Source organism: Ovis aries, chromosome 3 (assembly GCF_016772045.2).
Source record: "Ovis aries strain OAR_USU_Benz2616 breed Rambouillet chromosome 3, ARS-UI_Ramb_v3.0, whole genome shotgun sequence".
Classification (NCBI taxonomy): Eukaryota; Metazoa; Chordata; class Mammalia; order Artiodactyla; family Bovidae; genus Ovis; species Ovis aries.
This window is the reverse complement of record NC_056056.1, coordinates 18,874,767-18,893,753: the sequence shown is the minus strand read 5'-3', so window position 1 is coordinate 18,893,753 and position 18,987 is coordinate 18,874,767. Positions and strand designations below refer to the sequence as shown.

The 18,987-nt window shown below is 41.9% G+C and overlaps 1 protein-coding gene across 8 annotated transcripts in view; it reads left to right on the top strand.

Moving 5' to 3' along the window:
* Window positions 1–15: 15 nt before the first annotated feature.
* The window catches only part of ADAM17 (ADAM metallopeptidase domain 17), a 50,871-nt gene continuing 31,899 nt past the window's right edge, over window positions 16–18,987 (top strand). For 3 of the 8 annotated variants that reach the window (XR_006059101.2, XR_006059100.1, XM_004005676.6), the window contains exons 1-6: window positions 16–291; window positions 12,408–12,540; window positions 13,797–13,927; window positions 15,095–15,183; window positions 17,426–17,594; window positions 18,734–18,867. Coding sequence is in view for 6 of the 8 variants with exons in the window: in XM_004005676.6 (XP_004005725.1) it covers window positions 201–291; window positions 12,408–12,540; window positions 13,797–13,927; window positions 15,095–15,183; window positions 17,426–17,594; window positions 18,734–18,867 (747 nt within the window). In the remaining 2 variants the exon portion in view is untranslated. Of the gene's footprint in view, window positions 292–6,964; window positions 7,076–12,407; window positions 12,541–13,796; window positions 13,928–15,094; window positions 15,184–17,425; window positions 17,595–18,713; window positions 18,868–18,987 lie in introns of all 8 variants that reach the window. The other 5 variants (XM_060411843.1, XM_060411842.1, XM_042245772.2 and 2 more) reach the window with 5 other exon arrangements.

Sequence of the window (18,987 nt, the reverse complement as noted above, 5' to 3'; positions counted from 1 at the left end):
CTGGGAACTCTGCTTGCACTTCCTGGGGGCCTCTAGCCGGGCTCAGGAGTCTTCCGGTAGGCGGCGCGGGAGGAATAAGAAGCTTGAAGGGCCGGCCCGGGCGGATCCCCTCATCTCCCAATGTGAGCGGCGTCCCTAGCCCCCCCTTCAGGCGAAGGCTGCCCCCCAAGAGAGGTGGAGCCGGTGGCCGGGCCGGGACCATGAGGCACCGTGTCCTCCTGCTGACCAGCTTGGTTCATCTGGTGCTGGCGCCGCGACCTCCTGACGAGCGGGGCTCCCCGCGGCGATTCGGTAAGGACCCTGGGGAGTTGGCTCCGGGTGCCTGGGGCGCGCAGCTTTTAGGGGGAAGAGCAGGCGAGCGGGATCTCTCAGGTGTTTGGAGGCAGGGTGTTGGACGACGGTGGCGCGTCCCGAAGTTTTCGGTGTAGGAAGGGGGTGTGGCTCTCGGAGTCGGGGAAGTAAAGGAGCTGGGCTTGTCTCTCTGAATGGGAAAGGGGTCCTGGGGTCGGGTGGGGGCCCTCCGGTTAGTGACTGCGGGCCTGGGAGCGGTCTGCCCCTCGAGTTTGTGTTTGGGCGTGTGTTCCGGAAAGCGGTAAGGCAGGGAGGGGTGACGGCTCGTCTTCGGAGAGGGAGATGTGGTCCCGGTCCTGCCCCGCTAACAAAGCTACATTTTGTTCTTAGCAAAGGCAGGATTCTGGAGGAGGATAGAAAAGCCCCAGAGCTCCCCATCTCTTCCACGGCTCTAAGGAAGCGAACTAGATTTTCTGCCTAGAAGGTGCTTAGGCTGTAATCTGGTTGGAAGGCGGTGACTGGGGAATTGCATTTTGCGAACATAAGCGTGTGTGTAGTTATTTAAAATGTAGCTGCTTGTTGGAGGTTCTTAAACCTGCCAGGCCAGCTCGTGATGCCATTTACTGTGAATGCCTGCCTTGTCATTTTAAACAAAAATGATCAGGGACCCCCAATTTGATTAGTTTTGAGGATAGAAGTAGAGAGTTATTTAGATTTTCTGAAGAGTTTGGATTTTAAAGGACTAACATTGAGAGATGTGAAATTTGGTGGAAGTTTTTGAAAACTTACAGTGACCGTTAGGGTTCTCTATCTGTTAAAAGTTAACATGTAAGAGAGTTTGGTTAATTAGTAATAAGTATGAAATTGTATTTTCCCACTGTGAGAAGCTCTAGCTTCGGTGATTTTTCATGGTTGTTTTGGTTTCCAAATCTCACCATGATGCCATGTAATATAATATTGTGCAGACTGAGATACTATGTAGATTTTTTTATGGCCAGTAAAAAATTTGCATTACTTTACCCGGCAATTCTTTTTTCTTATTAAATGGACAAAAACCGTATTTGATGGAAAGTATTAAAGGTGTTGTGTTCTCACCTGAACTACTGCTTTGTGATGATCTCAGATTGAAAATGAGTTGCAGGTGATTAGTTTAATGAACTGCTAGGGAGAACCTGGTAGGAAGTGCTGAGATGTGGTAAGTTAATACAGACTGAAGGACAGTGGTAAGTTAGGGGTGGTCAGGATGGAGGAAGAAGGTAAGGATCCACTTCATAAGGAAAAAAAAAGTGAAAGTGAAAGGTGCTTAGTTGTGTCAGACTCTTTGACCCCATGGAGTAGTAGTCTGTGTACTTCTCCAGGCCAGAATACTGGAGTGGGTAGCCTTTCGCGTCTCCAGGGGGCTTCCCAACCCAGGGATTGAACCTAGGTCTCCTGCATTGCAGGCAGATTCTTTACTAGCTGAGCTACCAGAGAAGCCCTAATATTAAAAAAAGAAGAAGATATAGATAGTGCAGGTACTATGTGCATTCCTAGGATTCATGCTACTTAATGTTTCCCACTTGAGAACAAGAGAATAACAAAACTGAAATGCAAATATTTGTACCACTAATACGACTTTCAGTTTTGTTATCATTCTCTTGTTCACAAGTGGGAATCTTTAAGTAGCACGAATCCTAGGAATGCACATAGTACCTGCACTATCTATGTTTTCTTCTGAGAAAACCTTGCTTTCTAGATCTATTCTCAGGAACAGTCGCAAATCTTAAGGGTTTGTTTGTTTTTGTTTTTTGACCATGTGTTTTTATTTGCAAAATGCAGACAGTTGGTGCCAGAAAAATGCACAGACTTAGCCATTTATTCACTGCATGTTTGAAGAACACATACTGTATGCAGGTAATATGTGTGACATTGAAAGTATAATGATCAGACAAATCCATCTTCAGAAAGCTTTTGGTATAGTGGAATAGAGAGATCTAAGCAGAAAATGCTAGAAGAGTATGAAGGAGACTGTCAGAAGACATTATGGCAGGGAATTATTTTCATCAGGTGGTACTGAAACTAGCTGGGGAAGGCTAGTGAAGGCTCCCTGAAGTAGGTGATGATATTGAGCCCGGCTGTAAGGTTAAGTAGCTGAAAAGAGAAAACAAGGACGTTCCTGATAGAGGCATTTAGTGTTAGAATTGAAATGAAACTTGGAGATCATGTCTAGTTTTTTAAATAAAGTGGCAAGAAAGATGAGTCTCAGAAAAGTGTGGTGACCTGTCAGGTTCGTACCATTAGTACGATAAATATATGCCAATAAATACATGCCTTGTGGGTATTTTTCCTTTTGAAAAATGTTTGTGTGTGCGTGTGTGCATGTGTTTGATGGCTTTGAATGTAATTTGTTGCTTAACCCTGCCCTAGCATTTAGATTGAATTGGTCAAGGCCAATGAGTAATTTCATAGTTAAAGAATGTGGTTTATTGTTTAACAGCCTTCTTATCCTATAAATGTTACCATATATAACCACAGTGCTAAATATTAATTAGGAGTTTGACAACATTTTCTGAAGAATACATATATATAATAGAATCCTGGCTTTTGGAGTACTGCATAGACCATGGAAAATGATTTCAGTTGAACTGTTACAAATTGCATAATTTAGGAAATTTATGAGTCATGTGAGCCTAGTCATAGTATCTTGTTGAGGTTGCAGCTGGGGTATATAAGTCTCACTTTGATTTCAAAAGTTTTCTCTGTGTAACAGTTAATAAAAGAGAATATAGTGGGTGGAAAGAAAAAAATACTGTCACAGATGAGGGGGGAAAGTTTGTATCTGAAACGTGTACCCTGAGGTAATTAGTGTGGGGATTCTCCACTTTGCAGTGCTCATTTCTCATTATTGATGGTATCATTCTGCTCAGTATTTTGACATCTGACTTCCTCTTTTGATGTAAATTTTGCTTACAGGATGGATTCTATTGAAACTGAAACAACTTGCCCACCCCATTTTACTTCAAGAGAAATTTAATGCAGCTCTGCTGTGTACTAGTGAAAGAGATAAACTATTTCTAAAATAGAATGAAGAGTTAAGCAGAGAGTCAGGGTAGGGAAACTGGAGAATTCCTTTTGGCCTTCATGGGGTTTTCCAGAACATTAAGCGTAGGTGTCTTTCAAGGCCCAGTTGGCTGAATGTCGGTTACTTCACCGTTTTGTATTTGTGAGAGGTGGTGAGTGTTTTCTGTTGGAAGTATAATTTGAAGAGTCAGAAGATTGGGAGGGAGGGAGGAAAGGACAGGAAAAGTCTTCACAGGGAAACCTTCATAGAGGTTGGAGAAGGAAATGGCAACCCACTCCAGTATTCTTGCCTGGAAAATCCCATGGATGGAGGAGCCTGGTAGGCTACACTCTCCATGGGGCCGCAAAGAGTCGGAGATGACTTCACTTTCATAGAGGTAGCGAGGTGAAATGAAGTGCATTCTCATATGTCCCTTAGTCCTAAAGTGAGCCAAGGAGCTGGGTATCTCCTCCCCTACGTCCCTCTTGTGTTGTTGTTTTTTATTTTCCTGCCTTTTAATAAGAGTTGTTGTTGTTGTTCAGTTGCAAAGTTGTGTCTGACTGTTTGTAACCCCATGAACTGCATGCAGTACACTAGGTTTTCCCTGTCCTTCACTCTCTCCCGGAGTTTGCTCAAGCTCAGTATCCGTTGAGTTGATGATGCCATCCAACCATCTCATCCTCTGTTGCCCCCTTCTCTTCTTGCCCTCGTTTCTAGCATCAGGATCTTTACCTGTGAGTTGGCTCTTCACATCAGGTGGCCAGAGCATTGGAGCTTCAGAATCAGTCCTTCCAGTGAATATTCAGGGTAGATCTCCTTAAGAATTGACTGGTTTGATCTCCTTGCAGTCCATGGGACTCTTCTCCACCACCACACTTCAAAAGTATCAATTCTTCAGTGCTCAGCCTCCTTTTGGTCCAACTCTTACATCCATACCCGACTACTGGAGAAATCATAGCTTTGACTAGCCGGACCTTTGTTGGCAAAATGATATCTCTGCTTTTTAATACACTGTCTAGGTTTGTCATAGCTTTTCTTCCAAGAAGCAAGCGTCTTTTAATTTCATGGCTGCAGTCATCATCCGCAGTGATTTTGGAACCCAAGAAAATAAAATCTGCCACTGTTTCTCACTTTTTCCCCATCTGTTTGCCATGAAGTGATGGGACCAGATGCCATGATTTTAGAATAAGAGTTGTAAGCTTTGACCGTCTCTTCTGCTACTCTGGTTTCACTTACCATTTGACTGTTCTGATAACTACCAAATATAGATCTCTGACCTAGGCTTGTTCTCTGAAGCTCCACTCTCGTGTATCCATCTCAGTATTCACAGATACTTCAAATGTCCACTTACTTCACATACCCAAAATTTCTTATCTATTTGATTAGAAGAATGTAAATAGGAGACAAGATTTAATCCAGGAATAGGCAGCAATGTTGCAAACTGTGGAAGTAATCTCATTTCTTAACCTGGATTTGCATCCATTTCAGCTGCAGAGAGCCTTATGGATCAATCCAGGGTTTTTTCAAGGTTCCCTTAGGCTGGGGCTTTTCTGGTGGCTCAGACAGTAAAGAATCCAAGTACGATGTGGGAGACCTGGGTTTGGGAATACCCTGGATCGGGAAGATCCCCTGGGGAAGGGAATGGCTGCACACTCCAGTATTCTTGCCTGGAGAATCCCATGGACCTGGAGCCTGTGGGGTCACAAAGAGTCGAATAGGACTGAGCGACTAAGCACACATTGAGCTAGGCTTACTTTCCCTTTGGCTCAGTTTCCCTTTGACTGGTCTTGCTGGAGAGTTTTGGCCCAGGTTTAGTCCCAGCCAAGTTGAAGGGCTCTTGATAAGGAGTTATTTGAGGCAGCTCACCCTTCATCCTGCCTAACTGGTATAAACCCGTAAAATGAAGTTTTTAGTTCCCAGTCTTTGGGGCCCACCACCTCACAGAAAGCCCATTTCTTCTTTTCTTATCCCTTAGTCCCAGGGAGGGATTCTCCCATGCCTAGGGCTCGTTGCAACGTGACCAGGCTTTTCCCTTGTCCTGCATATTTGGAGGAGTACTAAAGAGCAGTCACGTCTCCTGTGTCTTCTGCACAAGCGAAATACACACTTGATTACAGCCCTAACTTTACCTTTCCCACTTGTGCGAGAAGTGGGGACGTGACTCTGGTTGTGTCTTTTGGAGGAACTCTTCATACTCTGTGCAGCAGAGTCGTGGAGAGTGAGCAGAGTGCTCCAGCAGCGCTGCATGACAACCGTAAGCTGAATTCCAGGAAGAGGCAGTTGATTGCAAAAAGAAAAGAGAAATCAAGTAAAAAGTTCACAAATGTTTCCAGATTCTTCCAACACTTCATTATTTAAAAATCAGTTTTAATAAGAGACTCACAGACTTAGCAAATGAACTTTACGGTTGCCAGGGGGAAGGGATAGTCAGGGACTTTGGGAAGGTTTTCTATACACTGCTGTACTTAAAATGGATAACCAACAAAGACCTATTGTGTTGCACATGGAACTCTGTTCATTGTTATATGCCAGCCTGGATGGGAGTGGGGTTTGGGGGAGAACGGATACATGTGTATATGTATGGCTGAGTCCCTTTGCTGTTCACCTGACTACCACAACATTGTTAATCAGCTATACCCCAAACAAAATGTCTCTGATGTTAAAAAAAATTTTTTTCCCAAAAATCAGTTTTACTTTAAAAACTTGACCCTGGACATGATGAATGAAGTAAGGGTATATTTTATGTCATTGTACCAAAGTCAGTGGCCATAAAAGCATATCCTGAAGATACAACAATTCAGGTTTGAGGGAAAGGTGGAGTGGAAGGTTTATCAAACCTGTGGGCCACTCCATTTCTGGATCCAGAAAGCTGGTTTGTTGCAGACCTGAAGGTGCAGATTTCTCTGTATTCTTTGAGAACGTAAAGAAGGAAGTATCAGCTGTTTTTTTATCACTGATAATTGATTTTGAACATCATAGACTAACAGATTTACTCTTTCTCTGCCTAAAATCACTGAATTTTCAGTGATGCAACTGCAAACATATGATGACTTAATGCAAAAAAGTTCTGTGTAAATGAATAATGGCAGACTGTATGTAAAGGAACAAGGTGTAGAACTTCAGAATCTTTCAGCATCCACTTGTCCCCGTATGTCAACCTGTTAAAAACAAAACTCAGCCAAGTAAACATGAAGATCTAATTGGCTTGACGAGGCACTTTATGCATTGGGCAGCATGCCTGCCAGCAGCTGGAAGGGTTCTCTGAGGGTTTGGACCAATTGGAAGCTTTGGATAGGAAGAAGGGTGGGACACGGGCGCTGTGAGTGAAAGAAAAGGGTAGTTTTTAGGCCAAGACATCATCTTTTTAGGGGGAAAGGGAACTGGCAAGGATTTTATCATATGGAATATCTCTTCTTCCTCTGTGGGATGAAGGGGCCCTTGTGATGGATTACCTCCTTGGTGGTGACCAGGCAATTTCAAACTTGTTGCTTAAGATTACTTTGCTGGTGAAGATTGATACTACGGTTAAGTTAGGTATTAAGCCTGATTTGGTATCATAGACTTGTGTTTTCTTTTTAACAAATCCCTTCCCCAAACCTGCTCCCAGTTGTGTTTTCTTTTTTGTAATCTCAGTGAATATGGTGCCACTGTCTACCCAGATATCCAAGTGAGAAGCTTGAGGGTCAGCAAGTGATCTCTGCCCGGATTGCTCAACAGCTTACTAGCTGATTTCCCAGACTGCAGGTTTGTCGTCCTCTAGCCCCTTCAGGGTTTCCCTGGTGGCTCAGGGAATCTGAGTCTCAGGGAATTAAAGAATCTGCCTGCAATGTGGGAGACCTGGGTTCGATCCCTGGGTTGGGAAGATCCCCTGGAGAAGGGAAAGGCTACCCACTCCAGTGTTCTGGCCCGGAGAAGTCCATGAACTGTACAGTCTGTGGGTTCGCAGAGAGTCACTGCAGTTGTTGAACCCAGGTTCATGTGCCTGACGCACAGTGAGGCCCAACAAATGGAAATGTCTGAGTTTGAAGCTGAAAAAGGTTTATTGATTGGGAGGGCGCCAGTGGGAGATGTAGACTTGTCTCAGATCCATCTTCCTGGCTGCCTGTGGTTTTTAAAGGTAACATTTGGGGTGAGTGTTGCAGGGAGCATGACCTTCCAGTTGGTTGGTGGTGAGGCAACAGGGTGGTGTTTCATGAGTCTTGATCTTCAACCTTCTGGTTCCAACCAGTTGGGTCTGCGTTCTGGTGGTCAGCTTGTCGTCACCATCCTCCACCTGGGGGCGGCGGGGGTGGGGGGTGGGCGGGGAGGGGTCCTAGTTCCTGCAGAACTACTCAGAGGTTTGTGTCATTAGGTTCTGTATATCCCTGGAGGAGGAACTTGGACTCGATTGTTTCTTGACTGCTTTTTCTTTGTTTCTGTAGTCCCTCACTTCTCTAATTAGCAATTGCCTGAATCTGCCGTTTGGAACTCAGGGAATGCTTGGGAGGCTAAAGCCTTTTCTACAAACAAGCAACAGGAGACAGAAAGGCTTTTGTACCTGGGAGGGTCCTGCTTGGTTTCAGTCCCAAGTTTTGGAGAGAGAGGTTGATCATAAGCTCAGCAGGAGAACTTTGTTTTAGGGGATTTGGTTTCACAATCAGGGTGAAATTTCCAATTGATACCTGTTGCCCTTGTCCGAAGTCCTGCATCCTTAATTCAGTTCCCTGACCAGACCTCTGCCTGCCTCTCCAGCCTCCCACCTGTTCATATTCTCCCTGCCATCCTGCCCTGCAGCCTCCCTGGCTTGCTTTCAGTTCTCTGAGTGTATTTCTTGTGGACCTCAGCGTAGATACGCCCTCACTGAGAACCCTGTCCTTTTCTTCTCTTGGCCGCCTCCTCATCCTTTTGGTTTTAACTTCACTGCTGTTCTCTGGGGAAGTATCCATGGCTTGCCACACTGGTCATGCTCCCTCTGTGTCCTTCTATAGCTTCTTGCAGTTTCCTCTCCCTAGACTTGTGAAGTACTGTATCGGGATTTTATTGTTGGGGGGGTGGGGGAGTATCATGCTCTTTCTCCCAAAGTCACAATATTGGAAATATATCTTCTTTCTCTCCATTAATATCCCTAGTGCTTGGAAGATGGTTGGTTTTCAGCAGATATTTGTTGAGTAAATGAGTAGGTGGGGTCTGGTGGAAAGGGGAAGAATATGTGCAGGATGTGTTTGTAAGAAAGGGGTGGGGGTGGAAGGCCTTAAATAGCAGTGAGTAAGAGTCGGGTCCCTAAGGAGGGCTAGGCAGAAGAGGCCAAGTGAGGGAAACTAACACGTGGCGGTGGAGAGCTGAGAGGTTTGGGAGGAGATCCTAAATGATACGGTACTCTTGAACAGTGCACTGTATTGTTGTTGTTGAGTCCCTAAGTCGTGTCCGACTCTCTGCGACTCCATGGACTGTAGCCCGCCAGGCTCCTCTGTCCTTGGAATTTTCCAGGCAAGAGTACTGGAGTGGGTTGTCATTTCTTTCTCCAGTGGATTGGATCCTCCCGATCAAATCGAAGTCTCCCGCATTGGCAGACAGATTCTTTACCACTGAGCCATCAGGGAAGCCCAGTAAACTATAAATTGTATGCTGTACTCTTTTAAATAGTGTCTTTTTCTAATTTGTATTTGTAGCAGCTGAAATGAGAAAAGCTTGGTTGTTCAGGGTGATTGCTGGAGCAACTTGTAGGAAGTGAGGAAAGTGTTCTCATGTGGTGGGTGCTGGGCAGCCGTTGTGGAGTTTCTGAAAGAGAGAACACGAACGCACCCTGAGCTGATAAGATAGTTCTCTTAGCATTGTCTGGTATTGACTGTTGTAAACTCTACCGCAGGAAGTTACGTGTTCTATATTTAAGTTTTTGGAGATTTTTGGATTTGGATGGGGGAAATAGAAATGCTTTTGAAAAAGCTATGGAAAATTGGATCACCAATAGTTGGTGAAGTGCAGTGAAATATTGAGCATCTGAGAGGTTACTGCTTGCATAAGAGCAGGAGCTCAAGAGTGTAGGACAAGAGGCATCTGCTGTCTGTCTGTAATGGCTGCAGGCTGTCCGGTTTGAGATCTCTAGTTAAAAACTAAAGAGGGTAAATTACAGTGGAAACATATTAGTTAAGTACTTTAACATGCTTTAGCTAATTCCCTTTTAAAAGTGCTTATTATAGAAAAATACCCAAAGATAACCAGTGATGTTACTATCTTGCTCTTATTTTTTTCCTAGCCCTATTTTTGTACATAGTTAAGGTCATGCAATAGGAATAGATTTAAAAATCTACCTTTGTTTAATATTATAGTGTAAATATTTTCCCATGTTCTTACAGTCTGTTGGCAGCTTTTAAATGGTTGCAGATTTCTTTTCTTTGTCATTAGGAAGTGCTGTCCCTTCTCTGTTTGCCAGGTACTTAGTTTGTTTCCAGCTTTTTGTTCTTAAAACTAATGCAAGACTGAACAGTGAACATCTTTATCCTTGAAGATTTTTCCCTTCGCTTTGAGCTGTTTCCTTAGTTGCCTAGTTCAGTGGTTCTCAGACTGGAATGAACGTCAGCATCACCTGGAAGGCACCTTAGACACAAATGACGGCCCTTTGCCTAGAATTTCCGATTGTGGAGAACTGAGGAGAAAGCAGATTCCCAGGTGATGCTGGTTGTGGGGAGCACACTCTGAGAACAACTAGCCTGTATCGTTGACAATAAAACTATAGTATTCCAGTCAGTAGGAGTGATTATGATCTTGAGTGAAACTCAGTCCATGTACCAACCTGTATCAAGGAAGCTGAAGGGCTAAAGGATTGTGTCAGCACCTCAGCGTTGAGAATCTGTGCAATTTGTGAACGTGGGAGTGCCGTTTTGTGCAGGGTTCTGTGCCAGGTGTCGTGAGGTAAGGACACTGTGATTTTAAAACGGAGCTCACTTTTGGCTGTCTTACAGTCTGTTTGTGAGATAAGACAAATAATAACTCAAAAATGCCAGGAGAGAGGTGTAAACAAAAGGCTGCAGAATTCAGAGGGAGGCAGAATCATGTTTGATTGACACATCAAAAAGGAGGAGACCAAGAAGTGGAGGGTCCAGGAAGAGCTAGGCTATTTTTAAGCAGTTTCAAAGTTGAAATCAATAAAGCTTGAGGTTTTCAGCCAGACAGGCCCCAATTAAAATCCTTGTGCTGTGCTGTGTTAGCTTTGTGATACTCTTCTCTCTGAGTCTGTGGAAGGTAGGGAAAATATCCCAAGGATGTTTGTGAAGATAACGTAAAATGCCTAGTATGGAGTCTTATAGGAAACAAAACACTCAAATTGTTGGATAAATGACAAGCTTCTTGAAGGTTTTTCATTGGTGCCTCTAAGCATTATAATTAGCAAGGTCAAGTCACCAGTAACCATCCATTGGCATAAAGGAGATTTACGCCTTCCAAAACAGCTTTCCTCTGGAATAAAAATAAAAGGCAAATTTTTGTTAACAGAAAATGGTTGGTACCCAATGAGTGTGAAGTTTGCTACCCCTTTAGTCTTGACTCAGAGCCTTGAATGGACTTTGACTAAGCCTCCTTTGCCTACATAGTAGTTGCCTCTGCAGGTTTGCTTGAATACCGTGTGAGAGTGAGGCGTTTTCCCTTCTTCGGCCACTCTGGACACTGGCCCTCCCTGCTGTCTGCCTCTGCTCCCCTACTCTCATGCCGCAGCACTGGCATGGGTGCTTTTGGGTGTTGGCTGTCTCTCCCACTGCTGTAGGCAAGGACTTTGCTCGTTGAATGCTGTCTCCTAGCCCCTAGACCAGTGGTTGGCACATAGTGAATAAATGGATGAAAGAACCAGTTGAGGGTATTTAGGAGAAAAGGATGGAGAAAAGTATAGGGTAGATTCTTTTAAAAATGGTTTTGTAGGCATTTTTAACTGTACCAGCAACAGACTTGTATTTTAAGCTCCTGCTGCTCTATTTTGAGGACATTCTAAGTCCACTGGAATGATTTTGAATACCGTTGCTTCTGCAGTGATAGTTGTTGAGAGGAAAGGAAACATCGGCTCAGATATTTTTAGACAGTTTTTACAGAGACTTAAGTCACCAAAAGTGTCTTCCAGAAGTCTTCCTGACTGTGGGAGAGACAGCAGAGTTGCTGTTGATAAAAAGTGACTTCTACCTACAGTGTTTACTCTTGCTGTTTGCCAAACAGGAACTTACAAGTGCTTGTTCTGCCTTTGTGGCAGTGCAGCTTTGCTTTTCTTGGGTTCCAAGTCAGTCTGGTAAAAAAGTGTTAGATTTTTCTTGTTAGGGATTAATTTGGTCGTAGCACTGCACTTCTTGGTGTCCCATGGGATGCTGTTCTGCTGCATCTGTTGAGGGCACGGTGATAGGGAAATCGCCACTATTTTGCTCTCTAATTTGGAATATGGTTTTTTTTTCCTATAAAAGATTTGCTTTTCCAGTTTGGTTTGCCCAGACCATTGGTGCATTTGTTGCTCATGTTACTTTACATCAAGTGGTAAGGAATTGATGTTGCCCAGGTGGGCAGTGGGCAGGTCATGTAGGCAGCCTTGTTCTTAGAAATTCTGAACATATAGCCATAAATGCCTTGAATTTAGAAGTTAGTTCATTGCATACTATAATATTCTCTGAGGTATTAAAATGATTAGGACATGGACATGGACTTAGGTTCACATGTTCCAGGTCTCTTTCCAGAACCCATTCGCTAGACCTTGGAGCCCTGAAGGCTCACACCTCGACTTGCTTCCTGTATTCTTAAGTCTCTTCTGTCTGCACCCCTCCCTTCTTTCTCGTGCCATTTGTTTCCTGGAAAAATTGGGTCATTTGTTTTGCAGGAATGGAACATTCTGGGTGTGGCTGGTTACTTCCTAAGGTGGTTATTTAATTTGGCAACCTCTAATCCCTTTTTGTCTTAAAAACTGTAAGTTCTATCTTAATTAGATTCAGGGGTGTGTGAGTGTGTGTGTGTGTGTTTGAAGAGAATACTTTGATACTACTGGGACATTACATCAGGAAGAGTTTGTTGTTTTAATGGTATTACAATTGATTCTTAGGTTTCAGTGTTAATAATCTTTTTACCTTTATTTCAGAAAAGCTTGATTCTTTGCTCTCGGACTACGATATCCTCTCCTTATCCAATATCCAGCAGCATTCTGTGAGAAAGAGGGAGCTGCAGGCCTCGACACACTTAGAAACACTACTGACTTTTTCAGCCTTGAAAAGGTAATTTGAAGTATTCATAAAATAATGTTGGGGCAGTGGGGTACTTGGTTTGGTAAAAGCAGAAAAATTGGAGTGTCTAATTAAATCTTAGTTACATTGTAAAGATTTGTGATTAGTATAATTATAGTCTGTCAGGCTTCTTATAATAATGTATTGCTTATTCTAAAATTCATACTAATGACTATTTTTTAAAAATTAAATGTGTGTTCCAAAAGTGTTAATGATGGTTGTTTATTGTTGTTTAATGATGGTATAATTTATTTTTTGGAATTCTGACAAAGAATTTTAATTAATTCAGTGGTTGTAATACTTTTGTGCTGCTTTAGAATTGTCAGCCTTATACTGAGTACTGTCTTCATTTTATACATGAAGACACTGAGCTTTAGAGATAAAGGATTTATTTAGCTCACAGCCTAGTGGTGAGCTGGGTCTACAATTCAGTGCTCTTTCCTCATTGAATTGCTCTTATGTCATAGCATACATGGATAGATGTGTGGTCTATTTGGTCGTTAATTTTAATATCTCATGTTTTGCAGATGTAAATTTGTTAGATAATTGCAGGCTTCTTTCCAAAGTCTTTTTAGAGAGTTTTATTCATATCAAAAACATTAGGGGAATATAAATGGGCTGACTTTTTCTTTATATATGGGATAGGCCTTCTCCAACAAGTATTTTAAAATAATATATGTACCTAGCTTTAAAAAAATACTGCAGAGGGATGTCCCTGATAGTCCAGTGGTTAAGACTCCAGGCCTCCACTGCAGCAGGTGAGGGTTCAATCCCTGGTAGGGGAACTAAGATCTCTTACGGCTTGGGGCCCCCTTCCTAAAAAAGCAGATAGCAAGTGTAAGAGGTTTTTACTTCTAATTCTGTTAGAATTAGAAGAAGTTTCCCAGACCCAGCGAGTTTCCGTATAAACTTCCACAAGATTTAATGAGTATTTTTTGCATGTAGACCTATATACGTGTGGGTGATATAGATAGCGTAGATTTACCTCATTTGTAACAGCTGCAGAAATATTCCTGTTTTTAGTACCCTGCAGATGGATGTAACAAACAGTGCTCCAGGGAATATCTTTTATAAATATACTTTGTCTAGGTGTCTGTTTAGGATACATTCCTGAAAGGTGAATTACTGTATTGGGTCAGGGGTATACATGTTATAAATGCTTATTGATGTTGAATGTTCAATAAGCAATTGAAGCTTCTCCTCCTAAAGGTTTATGTGCTTCAAGTTGAGATGCATTCTTTCTTTAGGCATTTTAAATTATACCTGACATCAAGTACTGAACGCTTTTCCAAAAATTTCAAAGTCGTGGTGGTAGATGGGAAAGATGAAAGGGAGTATCCCGTCAAATGGCAGGACTTCTTTAGCGGACATGTGGTTGGTGAGTAGGTGCTCATTTGTTTGCCCTCGTGTATGGACAGAGGAGCCTGGCGGGCTACAGTCTGTGGGGTCACAAGGAGTTGGACATGACTGAGTGACTAACACTGCTACCACTACTGGGAGGTTGGGTATCCAGATTAAACCAGAGTTGTATTTTCTTTTTTGAGGGGAGGAGAATGGGGTGGCAAAGAAGTTCTATTGTTTGTCTCTTTTATTTGAGCTTTGTAAGTCTGAAAGCAGAAGCATGCAAACAGGAGGAAATGGGTATTATCCAGCATGTTATTACTGATTGGGTATGTTGATTGTACAATAGAGTTGGCTCTTACTGCTACTGTTGCTGCTGCTAAGTTGCTTTAGTCATGTCCGACTCTGTGCGACCCCATAGATGGCAGCCCACCAGGCTCCCCCGTCCCTGGGATTCTCCAGGCAGGAGTACTGGAGTGGGTTGCCATTTCCTTCTCCAGTGCATGAAAGTGAAAAGTGAAAGTGAAGTTGCTCAGTCGTGTCCGACTTTGCGACCCCACGGACTGCAGCCTACCAGGCTCCTCCATCCATGGGATTTTCCAGGCAAGAGTACTGGACTGGGTTGCTGTTGCCTTCTCCGAGAGTTGCTCTTAAGTCATATGAATTTAACCTCCTTTTGTCTCCAGGGAAGGACTGTAGACTTCCCTTATGAGATTGTAAGCAAGGAAGATGGGATCATAGATCAATTATTTTACTTCTATCATGTATTTATTTAATATATTAAATAAGCAATTGCAGTTTACTTCTGGAAATTTTTCTGCAATAAGAAAAAAATGGCCCTAAAATACTCAAAAAGTATAGTTCCAGACCTGTATATTCTAGATCATGCTTCCTGCCTCTTTCTTACCCCAGAGTAGGTAAAGTTATTCCAGAAGAAAATTTGTACTTTCTCTTTTGTTCTGTAACATACTCTAGATAATTCTCATCAGAGACCTGAGGGAAAGAGGCCGGTTTTAGATGACTAGAGTTGAGATTCCTCCTCGGGAGTGAGAATACCCACCCACTTTCTGGGCCTATGTTCCTTAGATCTCCATGGTGCCTGGGCGCATTCCACGCTGTAGAAGGGTGTGGTAGACTTTTATCAACAGTAGTGCATGGATTTTTGGACTTAAATTTTTTTTAATAATGGCTATTTTTTTTTAAGGTGAGCCTGACTCTAGGGTTCTAGCACACATAGGAGATGATGATATTACAATAAGAATCAACACAGATGGGGCAGAATATAATGTAGAGGTAAGTCTGCATGTCAATTTTTTTTCAAGGAGCGTATGTCTCTTATTTTTAGAAAGCCATTTCACAGTTGTTTTAGGGAGAAAAAGGTCTTTAATTATACTTCTTTTCTCCTTGTATTTAAGTTTTATTTTTTAAGACCAGAAAAATAGATGAAAGACTTTTAAAAAGCATACCTAAGATACTGTCATAGGACACACTCTGTATTTTTGAGTACAACAATTGAGAGAAAGTCATATGTGGGATGGATAATAGAAGAGGAAACTTTCTTTCCCTCCTCTTTTCTTTATTCTTTCTCTTAATAATCTCCAAAAGGTAAAGCTTTTCAAAGATGAAAGGGAAATCTCTTTCATAGATGCTCTAGAAGTACATGGTCAATAAAAGGTGACAGTTCATAGTCTGAGAAGTTAAAAGACGAAGCTATAGGACACTTAGGCTCTGACCACTCTTTCATTGAAACCGTAGCAGTCGAAACAAGCCCAGAGGAGCCACGTTTGTGTGAGACACATCACTGCATGTCAGATACCGGTCCAGAAAACAAACTGTTTGCGCCTGATTTGTGGGTTGAAGTGTTTTCTGCGTCTCTAGAGAATACTCTGGAACATGAACACATCTCTGAGGTTGCCACAGAAGGGAAACAGCTGGAGAATCCCACAGGGGAATTTTATGGGCCAGGCTTAGAAGTGGCCTGCGTCACTTCTGCCCACGTTCCAGAACTCTTGTCTCTGATCTGCCTACAGGAGAGGCTGGAAAAGCTAACCTCCTGTGCTCAGAAAGATAAACAGTAGGGGGAGTGTGCAGCATTGTTTCTGCCAGAATGCACATGTTTGCTTATTTCCTTAAGATCATCTTTTCTTAGTCCAAAAATGTGTGCATTTAGGACCCAAGTTGGTGATGGTGGTTAGTCACTTAGTTGTGTCTGACTCTTTTGACCCCCTGGACTGTAGCCTGCCAGGGTTCTCTGTCCATGAGATTTCTCAGGCAGGAATACTGGAGTGGGTTGCCATTTCCTTCTCCAGGGGATCTTCTGACCCAGGGCTTGAACCCATGTCTCCTGCATCACAGGTGGTCTCCTGAATTGCAGGAGGATTCTTTATCACTGAGCCACCAGGGAAGCCCTAAGATCCAAGTTAAATTTTCTCAGATTCCTCACTTTTCCAAATAATTCCCTTGGGACAGTTAGGAATTCTGTTTTCATTCATTCCTCTCTGTTTCACCAAGTAAAAAAATGATCATAATTAACATTTTCCTGTGAAATGGTCACTTAAAAGTAAACTCATCAGGTTTGCTGAAGGACTTTAGCATAAGATTAGTACTTTTTAAATTGATCAAGTGGTTTATTACTTAGAAGTCCACTATCTGCTTCCCACCCCCAACTCTGCCAGCTCTAGGAAATTACTAATCTATTCTCTGTTTATATTTGTCCTTTTGTTTCTTTAGATTTGCTTGGTCAACTCATATAAATGGAATCACACAACATGTGATCTTTTGGTGTCTGGCTATTTTCATGTAGAATGTTTTTGACATTCCTTCATGTTATAGCATGTGTCAAGTACACCATTTCTTTTTATTGCCAAATAATATTCCATTGTTTGGATAGACCACATTTTGTTTATTGATGCATCAGTTGGGCATTTGCATTGTGTCTGCTGTTCGGCTGTTATGACTAATCCTGCTGTGAACATTTTTGAACAGGTTTTTATGTGAGCGTATATTTTCATTGCTCTTGGGTATGTAATATACTAGGAATGGAATTGTTGGGTCATATGATAACTCCTTTTTTAACTTTTTGTGAAACTTCTGCACGGTTTTCCATAGTGACCGCAGTTTACATCCTCAGCATTTTAGGTCTACTGCGTTCTGTATTTCATATTCCATTCTCACGAGCAGTAGATGAGGGTTTCTCCAAGAGTTTCTCAACCTCCTTGCCAATACTTGTTATATGTCTTTTTGATTACAGCTATCCTAGTGGATATGGTGTCCTTCGGGTTTTGATTTTCATTTCCATGATGGATATGGAGATACATAGATGCACAGATACACAGACACAGCATCTTTTTTTGTATGAGCTATCTAATTCTGATGAGACCAGTGTCCTTACAGAGAAGAACTTGGTCTTGACTAGGCAGTTTACTTAACCTGGAAATGAATGTTACTGATATCTAAAAATAGGCAAAGGGTGTTATAAGAATTTAATAGGCAGTTTTATATTTTCCATCTCAGTTATATTTGTTTCCTATTTTAGCCGCTTTGGAGACTAATTAATGATACGAAAGACAAAAGAATGTTAGTTTATAAATCTGAAGATATCAAGAATGTTTCACGTTTACAGTCTCCAAAAGTGTGCGGTTATATAAAGGCGGATAATGAAGAGTTGCTTCCGAAAGGGCTGGTAGACAGCGAGCTGCCTGATGGTAAGACGAAAAACATACATTTCAAATAAAAAGCAAGCATAACAGCTGTCTTCAATAGGGGTGGTTGTTAGTTGATTTTTTAAAAAAAGAATGTGATTATCAAATAATTACAGTATTAATTTTGGCTTGAAAATAGTTTTGTTCAGGAGAGATCTGGTATGTTCAGGGTGGTATGGCTATAGACAGGAAACAATATTGTTCAGAAATTTCTTAAGTTATATATATTTTTTGCCTGTAATAATTGAAAACGCTAGAAAAAAGATTGGGGAAAGGGGAAATTGAATAATCTGAGGAAAAACATTTTCATTAGCAGGTATTTAGAAATGACAGAATAGTATGGTGAAAAAGCAGTCTTCAGATACGTTTATAAGAAATCAGTTGGTAGCAAGAAGGGTATGTTTTGTTTAAAAGAAGATTAATAGCCCTTGGACAGATGAATTTAGAGATGTTTTAAAGATCGTGTGCCCATTTATTACTGTTTTATTTAAGGATCAAGTTTTATTTTATTTTTAAATTTTTTCTGGCCATGCCAAGTGGCATGTGGGATCCTAATTCTCTGCCTGGGGATCAAACCTGCACCTCCTACATTGGAAGTGTGGAGTCTTAACCGCTGCACTGCCAGGGAGGTAGCCTCACTAATTTTTTAATGTTGGATTATCTGGATATTTTTACTGTTACGTTAGTTAATTTGTAGACGTCTTCTAGAAGAAAATGACACCTCCATAGTCGAGCAATAGATAGGTGGTTATTTTATTCTGTGAAGTACTTTTACACTTTTCCTTGTTTTTGGATTCTACAATTTTTTTTTTTTAACTACTTTATTATTCAATTTTTTTGGCGGTGCCACAAGGCATTGGGGATCTTAGTTCCTCAGCCAGGGTTTGATCCTGCGCCCCTTGCAGTGGCAGTGCAGTGTCTTAACCACTGGAATGCCAGGGAAGTCCCTTGAATGTTACAGGTTGAAAATCTCATTCTTAATTTTCACTTTTCTGTCTCCAAAGTTTTCTTGTTCAAGATATTGTTAAGGATACTGAGCTCAAATAGTATTTGTTTCAAAAATATGCTAGATTTAAAAATTTGCTATAAAAAAACTTGTTTTGGTGAATTTTGATTTAATAGTGCATCCAAATTCATATTAGAGCTTGTTCATCGGGTGAAGAGACGAGCTGACCCCAATCCCTTGAAGAACACGTGTAAATTATTGGTGGTAGCAGATCATCGCTTTTACAAATACATGGGCAGAGGGGAAGAGAGTACAACTACCAACTACTTGGTGAGTATTTGACATTGGAGGATGTAATGGGCAGAAACATTCCTGTAGGTGGGCAAGTGCCATTTAAGAGAAGACTGCTGTAATTTGAAATGTCATGAAATGAGATCTGTTTCAGATGCT